General features: G+C 39.9%; 1 protein-coding gene across 4 annotated transcripts in view; it reads right to left on the bottom strand.

The window, feature by feature from the left end:
• DIP2C (DIP2 acetate--CoA ligase C (putative)) overlaps positions 1 to 26,658 on the bottom strand; it is a 361,956-nt gene that overhangs the window by 12,279 nt on the left and 323,019 nt on the right. For all 4 annotated transcript variants that reach the window (XM_087712511.1, XM_014061648.2, XM_014061647.2 and 1 more), the window contains 10 exons: positions 25,927 to 26,128; positions 24,707 to 24,816; positions 23,576 to 23,656; positions 21,701 to 21,824; positions 20,389 to 20,510; positions 17,564 to 17,675; positions 17,355 to 17,464; positions 15,517 to 15,647; positions 10,901 to 11,069; positions 9,123 to 9,293 (listed from right to left, as the gene is read on the bottom strand). In XM_087712511.1, coding sequence (XP_087568637.1) covers positions 9,123 to 9,293; positions 10,901 to 11,069; positions 15,517 to 15,647; positions 17,355 to 17,464; positions 17,564 to 17,675; positions 20,389 to 20,510; positions 21,701 to 21,824; positions 23,576 to 23,656; positions 24,707 to 24,816; positions 25,927 to 26,128 — 1,332 coding nt within the window. The remainder of the gene's footprint in view (positions 1 to 9,122; positions 9,294 to 10,900; positions 11,070 to 15,516; positions 15,648 to 17,354; positions 17,465 to 17,563; positions 17,676 to 20,388; positions 20,511 to 21,700; positions 21,825 to 23,575; positions 23,657 to 24,706; positions 24,817 to 25,926; positions 26,129 to 26,658) is intronic.

Below are 26,658 nucleotides of genomic sequence, written 5' to 3' on the forward strand. Positions count from 1 at the left end.
CTCCACAAAGGGGCTCCCTCTGGTAAGGGGAAAAATCCAACATTGGAAATTATGTTTGGTCCAGACATTTTCCCCCCATAAATAAATACCTGGGCAACGCCGGAATATCAACTAGTGGGAAAAAAAGAATGGTGTCCAGGTTTGGCAAATTCTAAAGAAACAGAATTGGCTGAGAACAACACAGCCTGCAAAGGTTCAAGATTAAATTTCCTGAGACACAGATGCAAAGAGCTTTATGTAAAGTTGAAAATGTTCTAAAGCAAGATATTTGATACCTACATATAGAAATTGAGGAAGCACAACCAGTTATTCTATTACTTTAAAACATATTATATTTTTTTAAAAAACAGCCGCCTAATTTGTTTGTGGCCATTTCACCCGCAATGCAGTAATTCTCTCTATGAACCCATGTGTACGGTCTTTACAGAAGACTTCTTTCTATGCGAAGAATAGGTTCACACACTACATTGAACCATTGTTTGTTGCTTGGGATCACGCAAGCCAAAAACATGATTTACAAGTTACACAGGCTGAATTTACACTGAATGCTAAATGAATAAACTGGCTTAGTATATCATGTGAAGTAGCCTAAGAGAAACTTGCACCTCAGTGCAATTAAAAAGAAAAACTAAAAGCATGTTGATCTGAGCTAAATACAATACAATGCAGGACAGATTATTTGGATTAGAAACCAAATGCATTAAACCACATTGCTTTCTAACCACCTTCAGGTCTATTGCAACACTCGCAGTGCAAAGTCACTTCACATGTCTGGAGAGGCTTTAAGACTTAAAGTGCCCAACTTGCCCTGTGCAACTGGCCAAAAATGTGCATTTAAGGAAAGGCACATTCTTATTGGTTCATTTTACAGTATATATTCTGTTGATGGAAACTCCTAAATCTGGATATGTCAGCTCAATTGCTATGGTGGGGGAAAATTGGAGAGGATGTTATATGTACTGCCTTGAACTCCTGGGCAATAAAGAAATGATAAACTATCTACAAATGTTTTGTAGATGTCTACAGGACATCTACAAAAATAAAGTAGGCCGACACAATGTTGAAGAAGAATGGATATTGAACTTGGATTCTTGAGTTTTGGGGCTGTTCTTTGGCACTTTATTTCTTGGCACCCCTTTTTAAAAAACAAAATCAGGTTCTATCCTAAGGAAAACAGGAGGCATCTAAAAAATGTACTAAACATTGACCAGAATCCCATCACCAAGAGAAGGGAAAGGAGGGCAAGAGAAAATTATAGGAGGGCATCACTAGGCAACTTAGCATAATGTCAACACGTTATATTCTTGTGTTGGCATCCAGAGTTACAGCACAGCTCTCAGTGTACTAATATATTCAGCTGCAAACTAACAGACTAGTACTCAGAGTGGAGAAGCCCATTACCATTATTAACAAAGAGGAAGAGTGGGAGAGAGAAGCACGCTATAAATACAGGTAGTCCTCAACTTACAACCACAACTAAACCCAAACTTTTTGTTGCTAAATGAGACACTTAAGTGAGTTTTGCCTCATTTTACAACCTTTCTTGCCACAGTGGCTAAATAAATCACGGCAGTTGATAAGTTAGTAATCCGGTTGACTGATGACCCTGGGACACAGCAATGGTCATAAATACGAACCAATTGCCAAGCACCTGAATTTTGATCACAAGATGATGGAGATGCTTCAAAGGTCGTCACTGTGAAAAACAGTGATAAGTCACATACAGTGCCCTTGTAATGTTGAACTGTCACTAAATGAACTGTTGTTAAGTCGAGATTACCTGTATTACACTAGGAACTGTTTTCACGATTGACCAGAAGCAGTTTATAAAGTTCAATTGTTTCCATTTGTAGGGTCATCATATCTGGGTGTTGTTTTTTTGGACACATTCCCAAGTATGTGATGAAGTGTTGATTGACTTTGGATGAAGACTATATCTGGATAACAGCTATTAATTATTTCATTTCTTTGCACAGAATTTTATTTCCTTGACATTTCCTGGCCAATTCTGGCTATTGCACTGAATCACACTGAACCACGTGTACACATCAAACATGTGTACATCCCCACTTAAAGTTTTCCGGATTCCGTCTAGTCTGTCCATTGCCATGTGGATATTTTACGGATCAGGTAAATTCCCTACCTGCTCGCCCAGTTTCCCCAGCCCGTGCGGCTACAGCAGCAGGAATAGGGGGAGATGGGGGAGAAGGAGAGACAGTAACACATGAAAAAAAACAATTATGAAGATAATAATAATTGAAAAAGAAATGGAAGTTGAGAGGAAAATAAAGAGAATTATGCACAATGAGCATAATGAAATAAAAGGGGAAAAAAACCCATGTCCAATATAAGGATTTTATAAACTATACGTTTTATTATTTAAAGATCTAGAAACGAAAATAAGATGGAAGTGCCATTTTAATAGAGCAAACAGGAGAGACAGACATATGTAGACTTTCCAATTTTTAACAAACAAAAGTTCAGCAATTTAAGAAACATTATAAATAGTATTGTTTGAGAGCCTTGTGTGAAACTCTACTTTTCAGATGAAACGGTGCCATACTATACCTTCACATTTTGATAATCGCCATTACATTTTTCAAAAGATTAAAACGCAATGGAACACTCCTTTGTTAAGCCTGAAAAGCACATCTGGGTGTACAGGAAGGAACAAGTCATCCATCTTGAAAGGAACGCTCAGCTCCTACTTTTCAATGGATAATTCTATCATGACCACCTGCCTTCCGTCACACACAAGTTTGCCTCTATGAATGAAATGGAGCCAGGAAGTTCTCTGTTCCCCGAACTGAAGCATAAATTTGCTAAGAAATTTCATTTATAAGGATGCTACTTCCTAAGGGCAAAAATGGTACACTCATATCCTTTGCTTCATTGTAAGGGAAGGCAGACTACTAGAGCATAAAATCAGCTCCATGGGGAGTCTGAGACTACTTTTATTGTAACAAAATCTTGCAAGTCTGATTGTGCTGTATCTCCTCCTCCTTCTCTTTATATGTCAGCAAATTAGGGAGGCATCTACTGAGACACTTCTAAATGTTATTGTCAGATTCAGGTTAATGTCAGGGTTCCAAGTAACACCCCTAATGAAAGAAGACTTCCTCAATGTTCCATTTTAATAGAGATGTCATATTGGCACATCTGGAAAAACCCGAATCTGAAAACTTCCAGGTTTTCCCCACCCAAAAGAAAGTTCACATCCCTGCCCCAGCACCCACATGTCCATCACATGGTCCAATCAGGCCCCATCCCAATTGAAGATGTCACCCAGTCACGCCACTCCAGGTGCAAGATGTCCTTAACTCTCTGAGAAAAGAATGTTATTTAGAATATATATCACCCATACTCCATATAATCCCCCTTCTCATTTTCCCACAGTAGAAAATGTCCAATGTAAAAGATGGCTTCCAGGTATGACAGTTATCTTGTTTTGAATTTTTTGGGTGGGGGCACAATAGAGCCACTCTTGCAAGCTCATCTCTCCTCAATACATTTGCCATTTCTGCTTGTTGCAGTTCTACTATCCAAATCAATATATGTACAGCACAACCCTGCAATGTTTATTCAAGAATGGACTATATACAGGTAGCCCTCGACTTACAATGGTTCATTTAGTGACCATTCAAAGTTACAGCAGCACTGAAAAAAGTGAGTCACAATAGTTTTTCACACAACTGTTGCATCATCCCCCGTGGTCACATGATCAAAATTCAGATGCTTGGCAACAGACTCAAAATTATGACAATTGCAGTGTCCCAAGGTCATGTGATCACATTTTCTGACCTTTTGACAAGTAAAGTCAAGGGAAAGGTGATTCACTTAACAACTGCGTTACTAACTTCACAACTGCAGTGATTCACTCAATAACTATAACAAGAAAGGTTATAAAATGGGGCAAAACTCACTCAATAAATATTTTGCTTAGCAACAGAAATGTTGGGTTCAGGAGGTTATATGTTGAGGGCTACCTGTAGATAAGATTGAATAATTTTCGAAGAAGGAAATTACACGATCTCCCATCATACAAAGTTTTGCATTGAACAAAGATCTTTTTGCAGGAAGTTCCTGGATCTATCATTAAAACACAGTTGAACACAGGAAAGATATAGCTGATCTACCAGAAACTATTCAGATCAGGAACTAAACTTCTAAGATCTGATTCTTGTGGAAAAGATGCACCTAGAAAACATCAGATTGTCTGTTGTTCTAGAATTTAAGTCAAGTATTCAAAGACAAATATTATTTGAATATGCTAATAGTCTGCAAATAGCAACATTCTCAGAATTGTGCATAAATAAATTATTTGCTGCTTCTTGATCACAAGTAAATTCTATCTGAATAATTAAAATAAAGATCAAGTTAGCAAGTTTAAAATGAAGTTTTTAATAGGCAAAGATCTATAGACTTTTGTGAATGGTATACTCTATAAATATTGTATATCATCAAATCTTCGTATATCATCAAATCTTTTCTTAGATTATATATTTTACTAAGGGCTGAAGTGTGATGGATTGAATCCAAAAAATCAGCTGTATTTTGATTCTACTGAAACTAATAAGGCAAATCAATCTGAATTCAAAATATTTTATTCAAAATAAAATAAATGTATTTTGCTTCATTTGAATCCAAGCCAGTAAATATATGTAAGGATGTAATGTTTTTAAAATCAAAATGGAAAATGGTAAGGATATCTTTGTATGGATATCCATTAACTTCTGCATATAAGACAGTAATCTAATTGTGAACAGCTGATGTAAAAAAAATTATTTAGGAAATGTACATTTGTCTGTTTTTAAAGCAAAGTTTAAAACAATTTCTGGAGGCTTACTTTCCTGAAATTTGAAATTAAATGAAACTGGGAAAACCGCCTCTATTATCTCAACTTCTTAAAACATTAGTTCTACGTGGAACTAATGAAATCCTTCAGAGTAAGCATACTTTAGTATCTTCTGAATGTGGAATGGCTAATGTGTACATTTGGAATGCACATCAATCTGGAACAATCATTGTAATCTAGAACACTGTTCACAGCCAAGGCTTATGATCAGCGGTGGGATTCGACCAGTGTAACAACCGGTTCGCTGAGCATGCACTTTGCACTCACAGGCACACGCCAAACACATGTTCCGTGTACGTGTAGTGCATTTGAAAACAGCTCAAAAACTGACCTTCTACTGCAGTCCCAGTGAGTAAAACAGCTGAGGTGCGGAAATGCCCTCTGTTGCGCCTATTAGCTGGGCTTCAAACAAAGGAAATATAGGACAGACTAGTGTAGAGATGGATGGGCGGGGCCAACTGATCGCCAGAACTACCGATACACCTGAACCAGTCTGAACCAGCTGAATCCCACTCCTGCTTATGATCTCTTGAACAGTTTAGGCCATGATTAATACTCCTCAAAGAGACCAGAAGTTGCAAAGTTTCGGTTGACAGCTTTAGTAAGTTATTATAGTTTGGGCACAAACTATAGTGAGTAGTGGAATTATTCAGTTGTATATTATTTCTACAAAAATTCTATACACTGTGCAATATTAATATTTCTGATAGAAAATGAATAGTATGTTATTTTCATACCTAAAACTCCTAAGCTTTAAGATGTTCAGGCCACTAACCAGCTAATAAAGCCAATTCATCTTAGCTGTCACTGATTTTCAAATTTGGGAGGTTTATAATTGACAAGCATCATAGCACAATCTCCTTTCTCACTAACAAATGAAAATCTTAACATACTATATCCACAATGTAAGTGTTCTGGTATAATATCTGTATGTATGTATGCATGCATTCATGCATTCATACATGTTGCTAGTTTAGAATATTCTTTACTGCATTTTATTTATCATTTTTATGACCCACCCAAGTTAAAGATGCCAGAAATTATCATGAAATTTGGAATGAGAATAAACTGTATGACTTAAGTAAGTCAGGCCACGTTTGTATCCTTGACCCATTTTGCAATGATTTTGGTATTTTTCTGAGGCCAGTTTTAGAACTAAATGCAATGCCATCTAACTTTATAGAAGAAAAGAAGTATGGAAAAGAAAATCTAGTTATGAAAGTCAGAGGATTATAAAATCTTAGAATGCATTCAGGGAAATAGTGTAAAATCTGGCCGATTTTACACTATGGAAACATTTAAATGTCTGCTCACTTTACAATCCCCTCACCCTTGGCTAAATAAATATTTAGGGAATTGTTGCCCAGAGGTGCGCATATTTTTTTAAAAAAATCATATTATGCAAAGAAGGATCACAAGTCATGTGATATCTCCAAGTGATGTGACTGTTGGAAACTGGAAACTAAACTTACAAAGAAAAGAACTCCAACAGGTGATAGATATAGTTATATATGTAAATACTAAGGAATTACTATTTTTTTAAAAAAATCCAAGTCATTCTTAATATGTGAAAATAAAATGAAGTGGGAGATAGAAACCATCAGAAAACAAAAACTGGAACAGACAGCAGGAAAAGGTAATGTTTTCCCACCCAAATAAATTTTCATTTGAAATGGATGAGGTTCATCTCCAGTTCAGCATAGTGCAAAACATAATACAAGCCTAATTTATAAGACTATAATAATAAAATGTTTATAAAGTTTATTCCAGTACTGTGACTGCAAATAGCTTTTTACTCTCTAAAATAGGATTACAGGGAATCCTCAACTTATAACTATTCATTTAACATCAGTTTGAAGTAATGACGGTCTTGGAAAGGTTATTTTATGACCTGTAAAGGTCTTCCGTTGCAAACTGTGCCCCCCCAGTCATGTGACTCTGATTAGGGTGCTTGGCAACCCTTTTGCACCAATCACCAGTCGCCAGGAACCCCACTCGAGGTGGTGCAGTGGTTAGGGTGCAGTACTGCAGGCCACTTCAGCTGACTGTTATCTGCAGTTCGGCGGTTCAAATCTCACCGGCTCAAGGTTGACTCAGCCTTCCATCCTTCCGAGGTGGGTAAAATGAGGACCCAGATTGTTGTTGGGGGCAATATGCTGACTCTGTAAACCGCTTAGAGAGGGCTGAAAGCCCTATGAAGCGGTATATAAGTCTAACTGCTATTGCTATTGCTATTGATTGCCATTTACAATCTTCTGTAAGTTACCAGCTCCCCCAGAAAGGCAATGGATAACTGGCAGGGCAGGTTGCAAGCTGTTGCCTCCTGCCAACAAGACTCCATCTTATGTTACTGTGGGGGGCGCTCAGGATGGGACACTTAACTGAAAGAGCTCCCTACCAAAATCCAAGCACACAAAGAGTTGAAATTCTTTTGCAGAGAGCTCTTTCAGCCAGTCCCTCTAAATGAGAGGGCGCTAAAATTCAAGCAGCATTTTCAGCTCCCTTGAGTGGAAAGGCAGCATTGTAAGGTAAGGAGGACTAAGAGCCTTGGGGTTAGGGGGAGACTCTGGAAAGCCTGGAACAGGCAATGGTGAGTGTTTCTCCACTCAGGAGCTGAAAGTCCTGCTTTCAAGATTTGCAGGCTGTCTACGACTGCCTTTCCATTCAGCTTCTTGGATTTCATAGGGGGAATTGCTAGGTCCTTAATGGAGAGACACTCACAGGGGTGGGTTGCTACTGCTGGTTCGGAACACCAAAGTTTTTGTGCAAACACGCTCACTTTGCTCGCACACCCAATGTATACTCAGCGCTCGTGCACATGTACACCTAAAAAGATCTACACATGCACAGAACATTAGAACATTAGAAAAGGGGGGGGGGAATTACATTTCTGCAATGGAAATTGTTCTGTGCATGCACAAAACCAAAAATCAAGATGGCGCCGCCAAAAACTAAACAGTTTGGGTGCATGGGGAACCAAGTTACTACCTACTTGGCCAAACCGGTCCGAACCAGTAGGAACCCACCTCTGGACACTCAGGCATGGCCTGCCTGGGGCTCTAGGATTCCCCCCACCCCCCTCCACCTTGAGGCACCTCGCATTCCGACCTGGGATTCTGTCAAGTTAGTGAAGCAGACATGTAACACCACTTTGCTTAATAACCAAGATTCTGATCACAGTTGTGGTTATAAGGAAAGGAGTTATGATATTAATACTAAATTCTGTAATTTTTTCCCCTTCTGAACAATATAATCTTCCAGTTGGGTTGTACTTGAAAAACCATAGTGACTAGTACTTTAGATATGGGCATTTAATACATTTCTAACACTAGCCACAATAACTGAGTAACACTAGAGTGATTTTAAGGCACTACATATGTTCAAGTCCTAATTCTACTGACAAGATAAAAAATGTTTTTGATGTACCAAGCATAAAGATTTGGGATGAGCTTTACAACTTACAAATTAAGGAAAATTTATACAGGTATTTACTGTATTGCTTTCATCCTGAGGACAGAATAAATGTTATAAATGTAATATAAAAATGAATTATGACTCATTAACAAAACCCCAAAAGGTGTAGGCTTGTAGTATGAAGAAGGAACATCTTTTTACACTTGCAATGATTAAGAAAGTAACTATTGTATTTTTCGGAGTATAAGACACACCTTTTTCCCTCAAAAAAGAGGCTGAAAAACTGGGTGTGTCTTATACACTGAATTCAGTATTTTTTGCCTTCCGAAGCCCCGCCCCCTTCACCAAAATGGCCATGCAGAGCCTGTAGAAAGCTTTCAGAGAGCTCCTGGGGGCTGGGGAGGGCAGAAATGAGTGAAAAATGGGCTGTTTTTGCTCAATCCCCCCCCCCAACCCCCCAGGGGTACTCTATAAGCCTCCTAAAGGCTATGCATGCAATTTTCTTGACAAAAAATGAAGCCATCTTTGCGAAAAACAGGCCATTTTTTGCTTGTTTTGAGCCCTCACCCACCCACCAGGAGCATTCTAGAAGGCTATTCCTGCCTTTTGGGGAAGAAAAATGGGCCCGTTTTTGCAAAAAACAGGCTGTTTTGGGGAGGTTTGCAGAGTGCAAAACCCCTTTTTTTAAAAAAAATTGCCTCTTCAAAACCTTGGTGCGTCTTATAATCCGGTGCATCTTATACTCCAAAAAATATAGTAACCATCTCAAGTAAAACCTGGTTGTTTTCCCTTAAAGAACGGAAGGAGATGCTTTTACAATTTCTGCCAACAGGAGAGAGAGCGAGAGCCTTACCTGCAAACATATAGCCAAGTTAACTCTGCAGCCAAAGGATGTGCTGACAGCCCTGGGATGGAGGCCCAGATCTTTAAAAAGCTTTGAAAAAGATTGTGTCAGAGCTATTCGGGGTCGTTCTTCTGCCACAACCACACATGTCCGCACCCTTGACAAGTCCAGTCCCCTTGCCTGGAAACAAAGAACAAATTCAGGTCATCCCAAGGGTAGTGTTGACATTTGGACAGATGAAATAGCCAAGACATCAGAAGCAGAAATGAACTTTGGGTTACAAAACTAACTGTATTTTGGAATAAGTGGGGACATAATAGAATAGAATAGAATAGAATAACAGAGTTGGAAGGGACCTTGGAGGACTTCTAGTCCCACCCCCTCTGCCTAGGTAGGAAACCCTACACCACAAATGGTTATCCAATATCTTCTTAAAAACTTTCAGTGTTGGAGCATTCACAACTTGTGGAGGCAAGCTGTTCCACTGATTAATTATTCTGACTGTCAGGAAATTTCTCCTCAGTTCTAAGTTGCTTCTCTTTTTGATTAGTTTCCACCCATTGCTTCTTGTTCTACACTCAGATGCCTTGGAGAATAGTTTGACTCCCTCTTCTTTGTAGCTACCCATGTGATATTGGAACACTGATATCATGTCTCCCCTAGTCCAAGTTTTCATTAAACTAGACATACCCAGTTCCTGCAACTGTTCTTCATATGTTTTAGTTTCCAGTCCCCTATCATCTTTGCTGCTCATCATAGCAAATATCATAGATGTTTTTGCCAAAGTTTCCAGGTTTCCCAACCTTGGCACTTTTAAAATATGTGTATTTCAACTCCCAGAATTCCCCAGGCAACACACTGGCTGAAGAATTTCGGGTATTGAAATTGACACGGTATAGCATGCTGTTAGGAAATTCTGGGAGTTGTATTATTCCATATATCTTAAAGTTGTTACAGTCCCATCTACCTATAATTCTGCATTAGGGAGAATAGAGAGTGTTAATTGTTTTTTGTTTACCCCTTCTAAAAGCCACACAAATTTAATTCTTAAACTCTGAGCCTGTTTTGAACAGATCTATATAATAGATTATGCAACTTGTTAGCCACTTTGAACCCCATTTGTTAGAGAAATGGGAGGAAAGGCTCAGCATGGCTTAACAACCTTATTTTCAGCAAACTCTAAAGAGAGTCTACAAGTGGAAAGTTGAAAGGGTGTGAGCTCACATACCAAGCTATGATTTAATTTTGACTAAATTCACATAAAGTGGAAAGTAGAATTCTACTTGCTTAGGTAAATGTGTACTTCAGTCCTTGATTCACAAAGACAATTGTTTATCAACTATATGTAATACCAGGGATCGGCAACCTTAAACACTTAAAGAACCACAAAGGTCCTAACTGGAAGCCCCCTGTTCAATTTTGGAGCTGACTGGAAGTCCAGTTTCCCCACCATAGAGCCTCCTCCTAGTGTGGCATCCTTTTTCCTCTACCTGTCCTAACCGAAAGCCCTATCAATTATGGAGTTACTAGCAAAACCCGCCCCTTGCCATAGAGTCTCTTCCTAGTGCGGCCTGCTTCCCCCTCCCCCTAACCAGAAGCTCCTCTCAAAATTGTGGTGCTGACTGGTGACAGGGAGCCACAGCAGAGGGATGAAAGTGCCACATGTGGCTCCAGAGCCACAGGTTGATGACCTCTGATATATACAGTGATATCAAATGGGGAGAAGAAGCTCAGGCAACATAGGCTGTAGGGGGCGGGGGGAAAGGAAGTGAACAAGGATTCCTCACCTTCAAAGATTCTGTTTGTGAACCAAGGCCCTTGGTGCAAAGCTCCATAACCGAGTAGGAACAAAAGGTATCTCTTACTTTGTACTGGCTCACAGCCAGAAGCCATAGAGCAGGTGTAGTTTCCAATTCTGAGGGAGGAATTAAAATAGACTGGTGTCCTGAATAAACGCTGTAAAGACACAAGATTGGTTAATGCCATGACGAGAAATCTATCTTGAGACCAGAAGATGTCAAATTGAAAAGGAAATTATTTTTCAAAATTATGGAAGGAGACAGCTCTCCCTGGCAGCTTTTAGCTCAAGGTTGGACAATCTGAAGCCCTCCAGATGTTACTCAATTAGTTTCCAATTGCTCCATCAAGAATAGCCAATGGTCAGGGATCTTGTCTACTAAAGCAGTGCAGCAACTACCAGAGGGCTACAGTTTCCCCATAGCTCGTAAATCTTAGAAATCAAAACAGTGGCAACAAATATATATTCCAGAGGAAAAAGTCAAACAAAATGAGCAAGCTTTAAATCAGTTTATGTGAAGAGAGAGACCCAGTGGTCAGAACTTTATTTTGCTTACATTAGATAGTTTTTCAATAGTAGCATGGAGATGGCAAGCTCCCTGTGATGAATTACTACTGCTGTCAAGAATACTCCCTTGAGGAAATATTCTTTAGAAAGCAATCTTTAGAAGATTCTTCTTCTCTGGGATTTGAAACAAAACATGGATTGACTGAGCAAGTGGTTCAACCGACCAGATTGCTCACCTTGTGAAATGATTAACAAATAATGTCATAGGAATATAGGGATGCTAAGGGTGGCAAGGGAAGTTCTTTGCATACAAAAGAACCCATCTTTGATCACTGAGAAATGGCTTGGAAATATCTCGTCACTTCCTTTTGCTGAATGTCATCCTATGCAATTCTGAGATTTCTAGATAGTTTGTAATTTAATTATTAATTGCATCTGATTCTGGTTGGCTTTTTAAGATCTAAACAGATAATGCTGCCTTCTAGATGGGATGTTTGCATATATCCTTTTTTTGCAGAATGAGAGAAACAGAAGAGGGCTTTTAATGAAAGAATCGCTTGGTCTTTGCAGAAATTCAGTTAAAGGCATCCTATAAAAAACAAACAATCTAGGTCTTATTTGAAACATACCACTGTAGAGGGAATTCCTAATCTTGTTTTATTATTTTATGATTTTGTTTCCATGAATTGCTATTTTTTAATTTGTTCTACATCCTTCCTTTTGGTGATATTTGCAAAAGTGCAGTGTTTCAAACCATCACGTTATTAACTCATGCTTTCAGTAGAATTTAAATGTGAATACTTCAATCATATTGCATATTTGGTTGAAATCTACTCTGGCTAGCCTATGCTATTTTAAACATTGATTGTTGCACACACAACAATGGATGGCTTCACACATTCCACCTAAACAAAACTGAACATTGCTACATTCAGTATGAGGTATGAACCAATTTTCTATCAAGGCAAGTTTATGTATAAAGGTAAAAGGTAAAGGTTCTCCTCGCACATATGTGCTAGTTGTTTCCGGCTCTAGGGGGGTGGTGCTCATCTCCGTTTCTATGCCGAACAGCCAGCTCTGTCCAAAGACGTCTCCGTGGTCATGTGGCTGGCATGACTCTATGCCAAAGGTGCACGGAACGCTGCTCCTTCCCACCAAAGGTGGTCCCTATTTTTCTACTTGAATTTTACCAGCTGCTAGGTTGGCAGAAGGGACAAGTAACGGCAGCTCACTCCATTACATGGCACTAGGGATTTGAACCGCTGAACTGCCCACCTTCTGATCGACAAGCTCAGCGCTTTAGCCACTGAGCCATCGTGTCCTTTAAGTTTATGTATAACTTGATCTAAATGAATCTGGTTTATTGATAAAAGTTCACGTAGAACAGTACTAGCCTTTCCTAATTATGGAAGGCATGGAAGCCACAGATTCAATATTTTCAATTTTGAGCAGAAACACCATTTTAGGAACCTGCCCAGATCAAAATGAAAATGCTGGTCAAAGACCTGGATCTTCTGCATGAAAAGCAGTGCTCTCCCACCAGGTTAACAACCCTTACATGGCTGTTGTTAGTTTTGCAAAATTATTTATCCAAAAGAAAATTTAATATTTTAGTTTAAAGACTATCCGGGTAGTTCACAAATTTGCATATAAGTATGAATATTGAGCAATTAAAACAGCTCAGGTCCCACATAAAAGAAATAAAACTTGGACAAATTAAACAAAAGACGTCAGGTGTTCCAGACTTCAAAATCAATACCAAACTGAACAGCTGCTAGAATAAGCATATTTAAAAAATCTTCCCAAACCCCAAAACATGGCAGGAGGGAAAAATGACAATACAATGAAGCCCAGCACTATGTCTTTGGCACAAACAGCTAAAAGGTTTAGAAAGACTAATGTCCATGAACTCACGTTGGCCTGACAATTGTTGTTTTGCCCAGAATGCATCAATCTTTGACAAACATTTCCAGGAAATCCTGCTGGAGTGGGTGGCCAATTGATAGGAATCTGGAGAAATTTTGATAGAGGTCTATTGCTCTGCTTTGCAAGGTTTCTTTTCATTATTATTTTATACCCTTTGGGACATAAAATAAAAACAAAAACAAAACTTTGCAAAACCATGCAATACAGCCATGACTTACCAATGGCCTGGCTCCATGCTCCAAGGGGTTTTCCTTCGTAGTTTGAAAGTCCCAGAATGCTGCATTCTGGGACATCACAATGGAGCAGGCCAGCACAACTTCATAGCATCTATAACAGGGATAAACAGATGGTTTTGCTGTATTATTATGTTTTATATATAGGTCTAAATTTGGCTGCTTGTGCTCAGATTGCAAACCCTGGGTAACTAGGGTTCAATCCTTTTTTACACTCCTGTAGCAGTGATTAATGGCAATGATACCAAACTGGAATAAAAACAATGTTGTCCCAAACTGGTACTCTTTTTAAAAAAAAACACAATTTAAATTTACTTCAAGTGTGTTTACATGATCAAGAACGTCATCAGAGAGCTTTTAAGAGAGCTGCAACTCTTGAAATAAGAGTTTATCAACCCTGTATTTGTTCTAATGCCTATGTAACAGAGTTGAGAATTCAGTTTCAAAATGTATGCTAAGAATCAGGTAGTCCTCAACTTATGGCCACAATTGAGCCCCAATTGTATGTTGCTAAGTGAGACATTTGTTAAGTGAATTTTGCCCTGTTCTATGACCTTTCTTGTCATAGTTGTTAACTGAATCATTGCAGTTGTTAAGTTAGTAACATGGTTGATAAGTGGCTTCCCCATTGACTTTGCTTGTCAGAAAGTCGTAAAAGAGAAGCACATGACAGCAAACTGTCGTAAATATGAACCACTTGCCTTCAAATTTTGACCACATGGGAATGGTTGTAAAGGTGAAAAACGGTCATAGGTCATTTTTTTCCAGTGCTGTTCTAACTTTGAATGGTCACTAAACGGATGGTTATAAATCAAGGACTACCTGTAAAAAAATGTCTGTGATAGACAGACAATCAATGCTTTGCATATCCCTTTTCTCTATATTAAAAGTTGGAAATGTAGTTTTTGAAATAAGATTCTTAGAATCTCTTAGCAGAAATGGTGTTGGAGTTCTTTTTCAGGAAATGCTTTTGGAACAATACCTATAAACAAGTTTAGCAGGAAGCAAAAGGACATTTTGTGTTAAGTTTCCAATTGCTTAAAATATTTAGGAAAACTGGGAGAGGCAGATGAACTTAAATCCTGCACGTTAAAGAGAAAATGGGTTGAAGGTTTTCTTCCCTTTCAGTGGACAAGATCATCTTACTAGCCTCCCCCTCTTTATATCCTTTTGCTAACAATGAATTACAGATTTAATTTCCCAATTTGGTATATGCCACACTCATGTAATGTTTCGGTAGCCAAAGCAGCTTTATCCACAGGGAGAGATTAGCCAGTTTGGAGAAATGTCAAGAACTGTGCTGAAAACAAAAAAGAAGAAGAATGGGTGTGATATTCCATTAAAAGCACTCCAGTGAGTGGCAACATGGAATAGTATGAAGGAAAAAAAGAATGGTTGTCTTAAACTCTGAAGAGGATTGTTTCACACAGCAATATTTTCTTGTAACTAGTTAAAATACTCACTTGCTCAAATATAGTAAGATACCATGACTCCGTTTACCCTCTCTATTTTGCCTCTAGAACAGATAGGCTGGTCTTCAAACTTACATCTAACTTCACTCTTTGCTTTGATATGTCAATTGATCCTTTTCCTGGGAGATGATTCACTGGATCCCTGCCCTACGTACACATACACACAGAGTCTAGCAAGGGGTGAAATCCAGCAGGTTCTGGAAAACTGGTAGCGGAAATTTTGAGTAGTTTGGAGAACCGGCAAATACTACCTCTGGCTGGCCCCAGAGTGAGGTGGGAATAGAGATTTTGAAGTATCATTCCCCCAGGCGTGGGGTGGGAATATCCTTCCCCTGCCATGCCCATCAAGCCATGCCCACAGAACCAGTAGTAAAAAAAAAATTGATTTTCACCACTGGTCTAACAGTAATGTCCTGTCACTTCCAAAAAAAAAAAAATACTTGACAGTTCCCATCAGGAAAACCTACCTACAGAGGCACCAAAGGACAAACCCCAGTCCACAATAGGGATCCAAACAAATTGCAACTTCTCTAGAAGGATAAAGTTCACACTGCAGCTTAATAGAACGACAGAAGGCACTAGTGGCTGCATGAGACATCTGTAAGAAGAAGGGAGAGAGAGGAAACATTAATCAAAATGATAAATAAATTATGCCATTCTATGGGGTTGTTTCTGAAGCACTGCCAGATCTTAAGTTAGTAACAGAATGAAAATAATCATCTCCCCTCCAATCCCTTCTCTCCGTACTCTCATTTCTATCTCTTTAGAAGCAAATCTTCACTGAATCTTTTCCACACTGTTAAGATGCACTAGTGCATAAGACACACCAAGATTTTGAAAAGGTAAGTAAGAAAAAAAAAAGTTTTTGTCCTCCCCGCCCCCCAGGAGCACTCTGCAGGCTTCAGCAAGGCTGGGGGTGGCAAAAATGCCCCCAATTTTGTGAAAAACGGGTGGAAAACAGACCATTTCCTACAAAAACAGGGATTTTTGCCTTCCCCCAGCCCTGCTGAAGCCTGCAGAGTGCTGCTGGGGGCTAGGGGAAGGCAAAAATGCCTCCATTTTCACCCTTTTTTTGCAAAAATGGGGGCATTTTTGCCTTCCCTCAGCCCTGCTGTAGCCTGCAGAGTGCTTCTACAGAGCTGGGGGAAGGCAAAAACGCTTCCATTTTTTTGCAAAAATTGCATAAGAGGGCAGGGCTTTGGGAGGCCAAAAATGGCTGTAGTTGATATATAAAACGCATCAATATTTCCATACTCTTTTTTTGGGGAGGGGGGCATCTTATACTCCGAAGAATACAGTAAAATGTTTTCAAAGAAGAACTATCAATCAACGCGGCAAACGAAAAACAAACAGAAAGTGACTCATTGTGGTTTTGATTTCTAGGTTATAATCCAGAACTGCTGGAAACTACATGGAACCCTGAAGAGGAGGGTAAAAATAGAAAGTGCTACAGATGGCATAGGTCAATAAAAGACTAAATGCTTAACATGAAAAAAAGGTAAGGATCTTGTACTGCTGTCAGCTAAAGAATGTTCTACGACATGAAAAAAATCTCAAAAACTAGCTCTTGCTGTCTTGGCTTTATCCTAGGGTCACAATATTACCATATTTTTCGGAGTATAAAACACACTGGAGTATAAGATGCACCAAGGTTTTGAAGAGGCAAATAAAAAAAGTTTTTGCACTCTGCATGCATCCACAAAATGGCCATTTTTTGCTAACCCCGTTTTTTTTTTTTTTCCAAAAAAGGGCATGACTAGCCTTTAGGAGGCTTGTTGAGTGCTCAGGGGGTTGGGTTGGGGGGCAAAAATGCTGCATTGAGTGTATAAATCATCCAGATTTCCAGCCTCTTTTGTGAGGGAAAAAGGTATGTCTTATACTCTGAAAAATACAGTAGGTATTGTACCTCCTATGAATATTACAGAAAAATAGAGCCCCCCTAAAAATAAAATAATAAATCATGGAAGGAGCAGTTAGGGAAAAATAAGTGATGCAGCGGTTAGAGTGTTGTACTGCTGGCTACTCCTGCTGATCACCAACTACCAGCAGTTTGGCAGATCAAATCTCACAAGGCTCAAGGTTGACTCAGCCTTCCATTCTTCAGAGGTGGGTAAAATGAGGACGCAGAGTGTTGGGGGTGATATGCTGACTCTGTAAACCACTTAGAGAGGGCTGTGAAGCACTGTGAAGCGGTATGTAAGTCTAAATGCTATTGCTATTGCTGTATTTTTTCTTGTTCTTCCCCTACACGTGTCTTATCCAGATGTAGATCTTGACTTATCCAGCGTGAGTGTGTAATTCTTACCTTCACCCCTGCTAACATTCCAGTTGTAGATACACTGAAATCGAGATAAGCTAGCATGTCAGGATTCGAAGGTTTGAAGATCTGAGGAGGCCGTTTCTTTGGCAAATCGTCTACGAAGAAAAAGGGAGACATGATTCTTGTGACATTGTGAAAGATGGAAAAATTCGCAACAGAACAAAGATGCATAACAAAACAAACATACAACATACCTGTGTCTAATATAGGTGGCCACGTTCTGACATCCACTGCTGCCGCCGCCTCCCGAGACCGTAATAATTTACAAATTAATTGTGTTGTCATTAAACAAGCAGAGCGACTCACCTGGGAATTTCAACAGAAAGAGAAAGAAAAGATTTAAATCTCTTTTCTTCTTCTTTTCTAGACTTTTTTTTGTTCAATCATATCCCAATTTTGGAGACTGTATTGACAAGTTCTTGCAGTTTTCTTGCCAAAGTTTTTAGAAATAGTTTGCCATTGCCTCCTTCCTAGGGTTGATAAGAATGTGGCTAGATCAAGATCCCCCAGGCGGCTTTGTGTCTAAGGCAGGACTAGAACTCACAGTTTTCCTGTTTCTACTCAGATGCTGTAACTATTACAGACAACTGGCTGTTTGCTTCACATTACAAGTCAACATATTTCACCTTTTATAAAGTACATCTTCAGTTTAAAAAGAACATCTCACTACTCCAAATGTTTTCAAGTTAAGACGTACAATAGAGATTCCCCCCACTCCTGGCCAAAAAATTCTGTGATGAGGTGGAATGCAGCCACTATATCAATAAAGGAGAATATTTATAGCTCAGGATTAAAATGATGGATCCTTGGTGTTCTCCTGAGTTTGCTTGCTTTTGCAGATGTTTCATTATCCAAACTAGGTAACACCATCAATGCTAGCAAAGAGTGCTGTTTGTTTATATCCTGGTGTCTTGCCTTTCTGTGTCTTAGGGTGTTCTTAGGGATTCTTTGGTTGGGCTGTTTACTGATGGCTCTTCAGCAGTTTTTTGATTGGGGTATTTCTTACTTGATTGTTGGTCTGAAGTTAACCTTGGAGTTAATCTATTCTGATCTGAGTGCTCATTACTGCTGGAGAAGTTCTGGAGTCTTTTTGTTCTCTTTTGGGATGGTTAATTGTTTATTTTGCATAGCCTATAGATGTTGTTAATGTCAGAGTGCCAGGCTTCTAGAATTTCCCTGGCATTTTTGGATTTGGCCTGGACTAGGATGCAATGTTCCCTCTAATTTTTTTTCAGTGTGAGCAGAAAAGTATAGTGATTGAGCGGCATATTTTCATGCCTGAGCACCTGAATTTTTTTCACAGATGTCACCTAAGACAACAACGAAATCAGTATTATTTGAAACTCAAAGTTATGTTTATTCAAGGTACCCGCTTAATTAAAAGTGTTATATAATATCAGTATCACATAACAATGGTCCTGCTTAGCAACCAAAATGCTGGGTCAGAAACTCTGGCATTGAAGCATGCAAGTCTTAAAGCTGTCAAGTTACAAGACCTTTGCACCCCTAACCCTTTAGGAAAAAAAAACCCAGGGATCTTCAAACCTGACAGCTTTAAGCATTGTAGACTTCAACTCCCAGAATTCCTCCTCCAGTCATGTTGCAGCAACGTCATCTGCGTGGATCTGCTCCATCTTCGGTTTTTTTCACAGGGGGCAGGGCTGCCACTGAAGATGCCAATGAGCCCCTGCCGCCACTAGAATAGCTGCTGCTGCCTCCTCCTCCTCCTCCTCCTCCTCCTCCTCCTCCTCCTCCTCCTCCTCCTCCTCCTCCAACAGTACCAACATATTTACTGCCCAGCGCTGCAGCCGAGGTGAAGCCTCCAAAGCTCCCGCAGGCGCCTCCGCCCATGGCAGCGGCGGCGGTGCGCCTCCCCCTCTGCTCGGAGCACCTCAGCTGGGCTCTGGGTTACCCCTGCCGCCACCTCCACCTCCGCGGTTTTTCAGAAGCCATGAGGCCTTTTTCCCTGTTCCCCCCCTCCACTGCCTTCCTACTAGCTTCCGTGGCCAAATGGCTCCTCAAAAGCACGGCGGAGAAGGAAGGGAGAGGGATAATGCGGGGGCCAGCTCAGGTGCTCTGCGTGGAGGCTAAGTCAAGGACTGGCTGTTTTGCAGAGGAGCTGGGAGCCACCCAAGGATTTCACGGCGCTACGAGGAAAGCAAGCCTCTGAGCAGCTGCGGGGAGCCTGCTTGGCCAGGAGCGACCTTCGGCTGGACGGAGGGGCGAGGGCTGCGTGGAGAAACAGCGAGGGCCCTTTTGAGCTAGTGAGCAAGAACATTTGTGGAGCACACCGGTTGTGTGTGGAGGCTCCACGCAGAGCACCTGAGCTGGCCCCCGTGTTATCCCTCCCCCTTCCTCCTCTGCCATGCTTTTGAGGAGCCATTTGGCCGCGGGAGCTAGTAGGAAGGCGGCGGAGGGGGGGGGAGCAGGGAAAAAGGCCTCATGGCTTCTGAAAAACCGTGGAGGTGGAGGCGGCGGCAGGGGTAACCCAGAGCCCAGCTGAGGTGCTCCGAGCGGAGGGGGAGGCACTGCCGCCGCTGCCATGGGTGGGGGCGCCTGCGGGAGCTTTGGAGGCTTCACCTCGGCTGCAGCGTTGGCGGCAAATCTGGCAGTGCTGTTGGAGGAGGAGGAGGTGGCAACAGCTATTCCCCTCATCTTCCGGAACCTGTGGCAGAAATCACTGCGCACAGTTAAAAACGGCTGCGCGGTGTTTTCTTGCCACGTGTACGGCCGCACAGCCGCGCACCTTAGAGGGAAGAGTGCTAGGATGGTCACAGTTTCCCAATTGTAACTATGGTTAAATCTATCTATACATTGTGCAGCCATTAAACTTACTATATCCCCCAAACCTCAAAGCAATTCCTCTCTGGGCCCAAAAGTTTTAATTCTTAACCCTTGTTATGTCCTTGCTCCACCAAAATCTATTCCTCATTGCCCAGGGGGACAAAAAATGCAATTCCAGGATGAAAAAGGCAATCTATGCATGTTCCAAGTTAATCATTATTAATGGCCCACTGACCTCCACAATCATCTTCACTGTGGGTAAGGTTGTTGCAATGTTTTGTGGATGGGGAGGCCGAACTGTTATTGGCACACAGCCAGCATATAAACATCCATAAAATGCAGCAATCAGATCTATGCCTGGATGGGACAAAAATAGGCATGACTGGTTAGCGAGGAAGAAAGCAAAATAAGAGTAATTTCTTAGAATACCTGTATAATTCCACCTTCCCTAAACTAATGCTGTTCAGATGTGTTGGGAATACAACCTACATTGAAATGTATCTTCAATTTTATATCCACTTACCTAGAAGTAAGGATCACTGAACTCACTGGGTCTAACATCTGAACAGACATGCATAAGATTGTGTTGTTAAAAGGAGAGAGAAAGAGAAAGAAAGAAGACATGTACAGTTTACTTCTACTGAAATGATCTGAATTCATTTGGCTTTAGATGAGCAGATTTCTCATACAATTGTGAATTTCATTTAGCTGCTGGAGGTAGAATTTGTTTCTCTAGCTCTTTCACTGAGTAAACCTGTACATGAAATTCAGCTCTTTATCCCTTGTGCTTGTGAGATGTGGGATCCTTTCTTCATTGTTCCATAGCAATTCTGCTTTGGAAGTAAGTGCATTTAAGCCACTACATATTCAACATAAGCTGAAGTTGTAGGCCAATGTTTTTCAACCTTGGTAACTTTATATTTTTGACTTTAAGACAAATGGACTTCAAATCTCAGAATTTCCCACCCAGCACTGGGGAAGCATTGCTAGTTGGGGAATTATGGGAGTTGAAGTCCATACATGTTAAGTTGTCAAGATTGACAAATATTGCTCTATACTGAAGCAATTTTGGTTGAAATGAGTAACGACAAGAGGAAATAAAAAAATGTTAGACACCCCCAAATCCCATTGAGAGCTACAAGAACTGGTCTAACAACCCATACAGTGAAAGACAAACAGTGATGAAAGAGGAATGAGAAATTTTGGAGTATAATCCTACAAATTCACTGTATATAGCAATCAGAAAGAGCTGTAATTGAAGCAAAAATATTTGTACTCTTCAACCTTACAACCAATCTTCCAACCAATCTTCCAACCAATCTTCCAACCAACCTTCCAACCAACCAACCTTCCAACCAACCTTCCAACCAACCTACCAACCAACCAACCAACCAACCAACCAACCAACCAACCAACCAACCAACCAACCAACCAACCAACCAACCAACCAACCAACCAACCAACCTTATTTATGCATCAGTCAAGAATTTTATAGATAGAACAACATTGTTAGAGAATTGCAACTAAAGTATGCTTGTACAATTTACCTGGTGGGTAGACTAAAGCAACATGATCACCATCTTGCAAATGACCCCTTTCCATCAACATTACTGCTATCTTTTCAGCTCGTTTATGTAGCTGGACACAGGTGAGAGAATTTGCTATTGTCCCCTTCATTAAGAAAAAAAAAGTAGAGACAAAGAAGAAGAAATTTAAATATGCAGCTTTTTATTCATTAACTGAGTTATTGACCTTAGCCTCTGAAACTAGATTAGTGATATAAATGCCACATATTCATTTAATTTTAAACTGGGGGAAAAAAAAACCAAAGGAAGCAAAACCTATATCTTGATTAGGTCAGTTGAAAGGTAGACTTTAGAGCTTTTTGCCTGATTAACTATAAAGTGAACTATTTTTTTCCCCAGGAAATTATAGCCACCACTGAAGAATATTTCAAAATAACCCACACTGAAATTTAGTAAGGATATAACATGAGTAACTGAGTGCTAGCTATTAGTAATCACTGTTTTCAAATGGTAAAGTGGTTTGAAGCAAGCCTTAACAAAACCCTAACAGCTTCAGATTTTTCAAAAGTAAGAAATTATCGATGTCATAGAGAGAAATTACATTAGATTGCCTCCCAAGCGGTACCATTTACGGATGCAGTTTGTACAAGTCCATATTCTAGACTATTATTTCTTAGTTTAATTCAATTTGATGCCACCTGACTCCAGAGCAATTTTGGGCAGTTCATGAGACCCAAAGTACAATAAAAACAACATAATAACAGGCATTGCGCAAAAGCCAGGCTAGAATAGAACAAAATGGCAATTCCAGCAACAACTAAAACTCCTATAACAAGGGTGTCAAACTGGATTTCTTCAAGGGCCAGATCAGCATTATACTTCTTCTCTACGTGCAGCCCCCTCTGTCCTGTTTTTGGCCTTCAGGGCTTCCAGCAGTAGTCTTCCAGGCAAAAAGGTTTTGGCCGGTAGAGGCACTGCGGGCTGATCCATCGATATTTCCAGGCTGGACTCGTGGTCCGGATTTAACCACACAGTGGGCCTTGAATTTGATACCCTATAACCATGATGGTGAACCTAAGGCACACATGCCAGAAGTGGTACACAGAGCTCTCTCTGTGGGCACGCGCATTGTCGGCAGCTGCTCTTCTGGTTTCCAGTGTGCCAGTCAGCTGGTCTACACAGGCACCAGAGCACTGGAAAATGGCCTGAAAACAGCCAAAAAACAGACCGTTTTCCAGGCGCTCTGTGAAGACCAGCTTGCAAAGACTATTACAAAAATCCCCTGAAAAGGGACCGAAAAATGCCCCCCCCAAAACAGCCCAAAAAGAGGCATATGTGTGCCACTAAACTGGTCTTCAGGTTTCCAGTGCTACGGCGCACGCACATGCACATAAATGCACATGCGTTCCGATTTGGGCACTTGATGTCAAAAAGGTTCGCCATCACTGCCATACAACATGGGGACATTCCAGCAACCTTATAGCACAGTGCTTCACAACACTCTCTAGAAGGTTTACACTGTTTTACATATTGCCCCCAACAATCTGGGTCCTCATTTTACCGACCTTAGAAAGATGGATGACTGAGTTGACCTTGAGCCCTTCAGGATTAAACTCCAGGCTGTGGACAGAGTCAGATACAATATTGTATCCTAACCATTGTGCCACCAGGACTTGTATCTATCCAAAAGCCTAGGAGAACAGCCAGGTCTTAATGGTTCTGTCAAAGGACTGGTTCATTGTAGGATACTCCTTTGTCATTTCAAATTTGGTTTTATTTTTAATAGTTCTGAGTTGCAAGTTTATTTATCATCATCATTATTTATTTAATTTGCATGCTGCCTAATTCACAGTGTTTCATAAATTTATAAATAAGAAAGCCAAAAAATATCCTTACCCTACAGTTTAGTAGAGTATAAAGCACATGGTCAGGAGTTGTCTGTGCCCTCCACTGTAAGACTTCTGAGAGGAATAAGAACTGGTGGGGAAAACAAGATAAAACATTAAAAAAGAGAGAAACATAAGAAACACAATTGCTTCTTTAAACATCTTTTAGGCCTAGAAAGAGTTCTCTTTTCGCTGAACTGCAAACTGCTACCAGTTTGACAGATTCATAGATATTATTACTATGAAGAAAAGAAATTTAAGGATGTTGACAGTAAAAATCTGAAAATACTTAAAAATCAATAACATATAATAAACTGCTGACCTTTTTTCCAATTAGTCAACACAGGATTCAATTAATTCATTTTTGTTCTAAATAGACTGAAATTACCAGCAACTTAGAAGAACTGCATGTATGCACTGATGTGATCAGTGTGATGTGATCAGGAACAACATCCAATTAAAGGTAAAGGTTAAGATCTCCCTTATCCAGTCCGTGTCTGACTCTAGGGGGCAGCGGTCATCTCTGTTTCTTAGCCAAGGGAGTCAGCATTGTCCGAAGACATTTCCGTGGACATGTGGCCATCTTGACTCTATGCTGAGGCACACGGAAGGCTATCACCTTTCCGCCGAAGTGGTACCTATTTATCTACTTGCATTTGCATGCTTTCGAACTGCTAGGTTTGCAGGAGCTGGGGCAAGTACCAGGAGCTCACTCTGTTGCGTGGTGCTTAGGTCTCAAACCTGGACTGTTGGCTTTCCAGCTGGCAAGCTCAGCATCTTTAACCACTGAGCCATTACGGCCCTAATATATCCGTTTTGTATTAAATATTTTAAATGGTCAGTTTTAAAACAGACAACTATACATAATGTGTAGTAAGTAGAAACACGAATACATATTTATCCAGAATTATATAAGACAAAAATAGCATATTTGCATCAGATCTGCAACTGTGATTTGACATAGGTTATATATGGTTTTGATGTTATATATTTAGCCTTAGAAAATACATCCCTTGATATAAATATTTGGTCTGAATATATGGACTCTCATATTCTCAGTTCTGAATGGAAGGAAAATTGCGGTAAGTATGCTCTTCTCTGCTCGTTATCCACTATACCTATGGAATATTTAGGGCTTTACCTTTCTAGCTTGATCATTATCTTCTATTTGTCCCAAATCTCTGCCGCTTGCCTGTGCAATCCTTTTTCCAGAGACCAGATTCCCCACCATCACAGAGGCAGGACCAATTTCTACAGTACATCAGGAAGATGGTGAAAGAAGAATTAAGAACTTCCTTTCCAGTGCAAAATTCATATTACTGTGCTTCCTCATCTAGACTGAAACTATCTCGTATGAAATCCCCTGCCATTTTAGCTGCAAATAATAGGAGCAGCTCCCAGCAAAATGAAATTACTGGATTATTATTATTAATGTTATTATTATTTTGCTGTCCAATTCCTGCAGCTCAGATCTTGAAACTCTGATTTCCAAAAACTGGGTTGTTGTTTAAATGAGACAACATTTGGTCAGTTTGGGATCACTACATTTGGTAATCTCATCTAGCATTTGAGGAGCAAGAGAGATTAGCTGAACCCAGACAATTTGAGATAACTAATAAAATAGGCTTTTGTAGATTTCCTCAGTAGATGGGAGTCAAAAAAAATCCTCACCCCTTTCTAAGCCTTTCTGTAATGTAAACAAAAAATATAGCAGATTCATAGGAAAAGTACCAACTGTCTGAATTGCCAAAGGTATCTTTGTAACAGAGCACATAATCTTGTCTATCAAAGTGTTGCGGAGATACAGGAATCATACTGAAAGAGCTCTACTTGCTTTCTAGGTACAATTTAGAATACTGGGTGTTAATACAGTTTAGGTCTTACTATTTGAGCTTCTCTATTTACTAATCTGTGTGAATTCTAAAATCTGCAGGAGTGGCTTTTCTAAAGTTCTCCCTATTCTGGTTTGATCCTTCGGCATCAAACTCAAACTACAGAATGCTGGTTCTTCATATTGCAATAATGCTCTGCCTCTAAGGATGCCTTACTTTTGCCAGACATTTCTTGGTAAAATTATCTGTTTTAATTTCTATCCATTTGTTATAAACTGCCTGAGGGACATTTTCAAACAGAAGGATGGTATATAATTAAATGAATAAAAAAATCCATAAAGCAAACCAATATTCCAATCACTGAGTTGAAAACTAACTAGCACACAGAACATCCAATCAAAAGGTCTTGAACTATGAGGAAATCTAGCTACTCTTATTTTTTTATTTATATGAAATTTATATATGGGACATCTCACTATCGAGTGACTTATCATGGGATCTCAACCCAAAATGCAAAAGTTAGACTTACCTGGTTGTTTCTGTCTTGGTTTAGGCAGATTTGTTACACAGGTGTGTGGACACATCAGTACATTACAGGGATGCAATGCTCCTTCAAGGAAGAGCTGTTTTGTTTCTGATAAGTGGATTCCACCAAGCGGAGTCTTTGGGAGTGTGTTTGCTGGTACCAAGGCTAGGCAGTAAACTCCTACTTGATGAATACTGTCTATAGCCTAGAAAAATAACATATAAAAAGAAGAAAATTACTATAAGGGTGGGAACAGGATTGAGTTGGTCAGCTCCTAAGCACACAGATATCTAAAAAACCATGTAGCCACAGAAAGGAACTTTGGAACTCCCTACTAAATATGGGCTATGATTACACAATTATGTATCTACAATTTACTTAGCCATAATTTATGATTGCTCCAATTTCATCTTTAAACAACAACAACAACAACAAAATCTCCCAGGCTGTGTTCAGAGGGCCCAATGTTGCTAAAAGTCAGAAGTCTAAATTGTTGTCCAATTGCAGTTCAGTGTAGTATGTGAACTACAATGTCACCTAATCTAAATGTAAAGGTAGAAATAAAAAGTTAAATCAGTAAAAGTGACTTTGAATCATCAAGAAGTTATATAATTCTTGATCAACAAACCAGACAAAAGCCAGTCTAGAAAGCAAGAGAGTGAGTTCAAATCCCACCTTAGTCATGAAAGCTGGCTGGGTGACTTTGGGCCAAACATTTTCTCTCAGCCCAAACCC

The sequence above is a fragment of the Thamnophis sirtalis genome, unplaced genomic scaffold (assembly GCF_051295495.1).
Source record: "Thamnophis sirtalis isolate CommonGarterSnake01/CBP01778 unplaced genomic scaffold, rThaSir2_p1.2 scaffold_4, whole genome shotgun sequence".
NCBI classification, from domain to species: domain Eukaryota; kingdom Metazoa; phylum Chordata; class Lepidosauria; order Squamata; family Natricidae; genus Thamnophis; species Thamnophis sirtalis.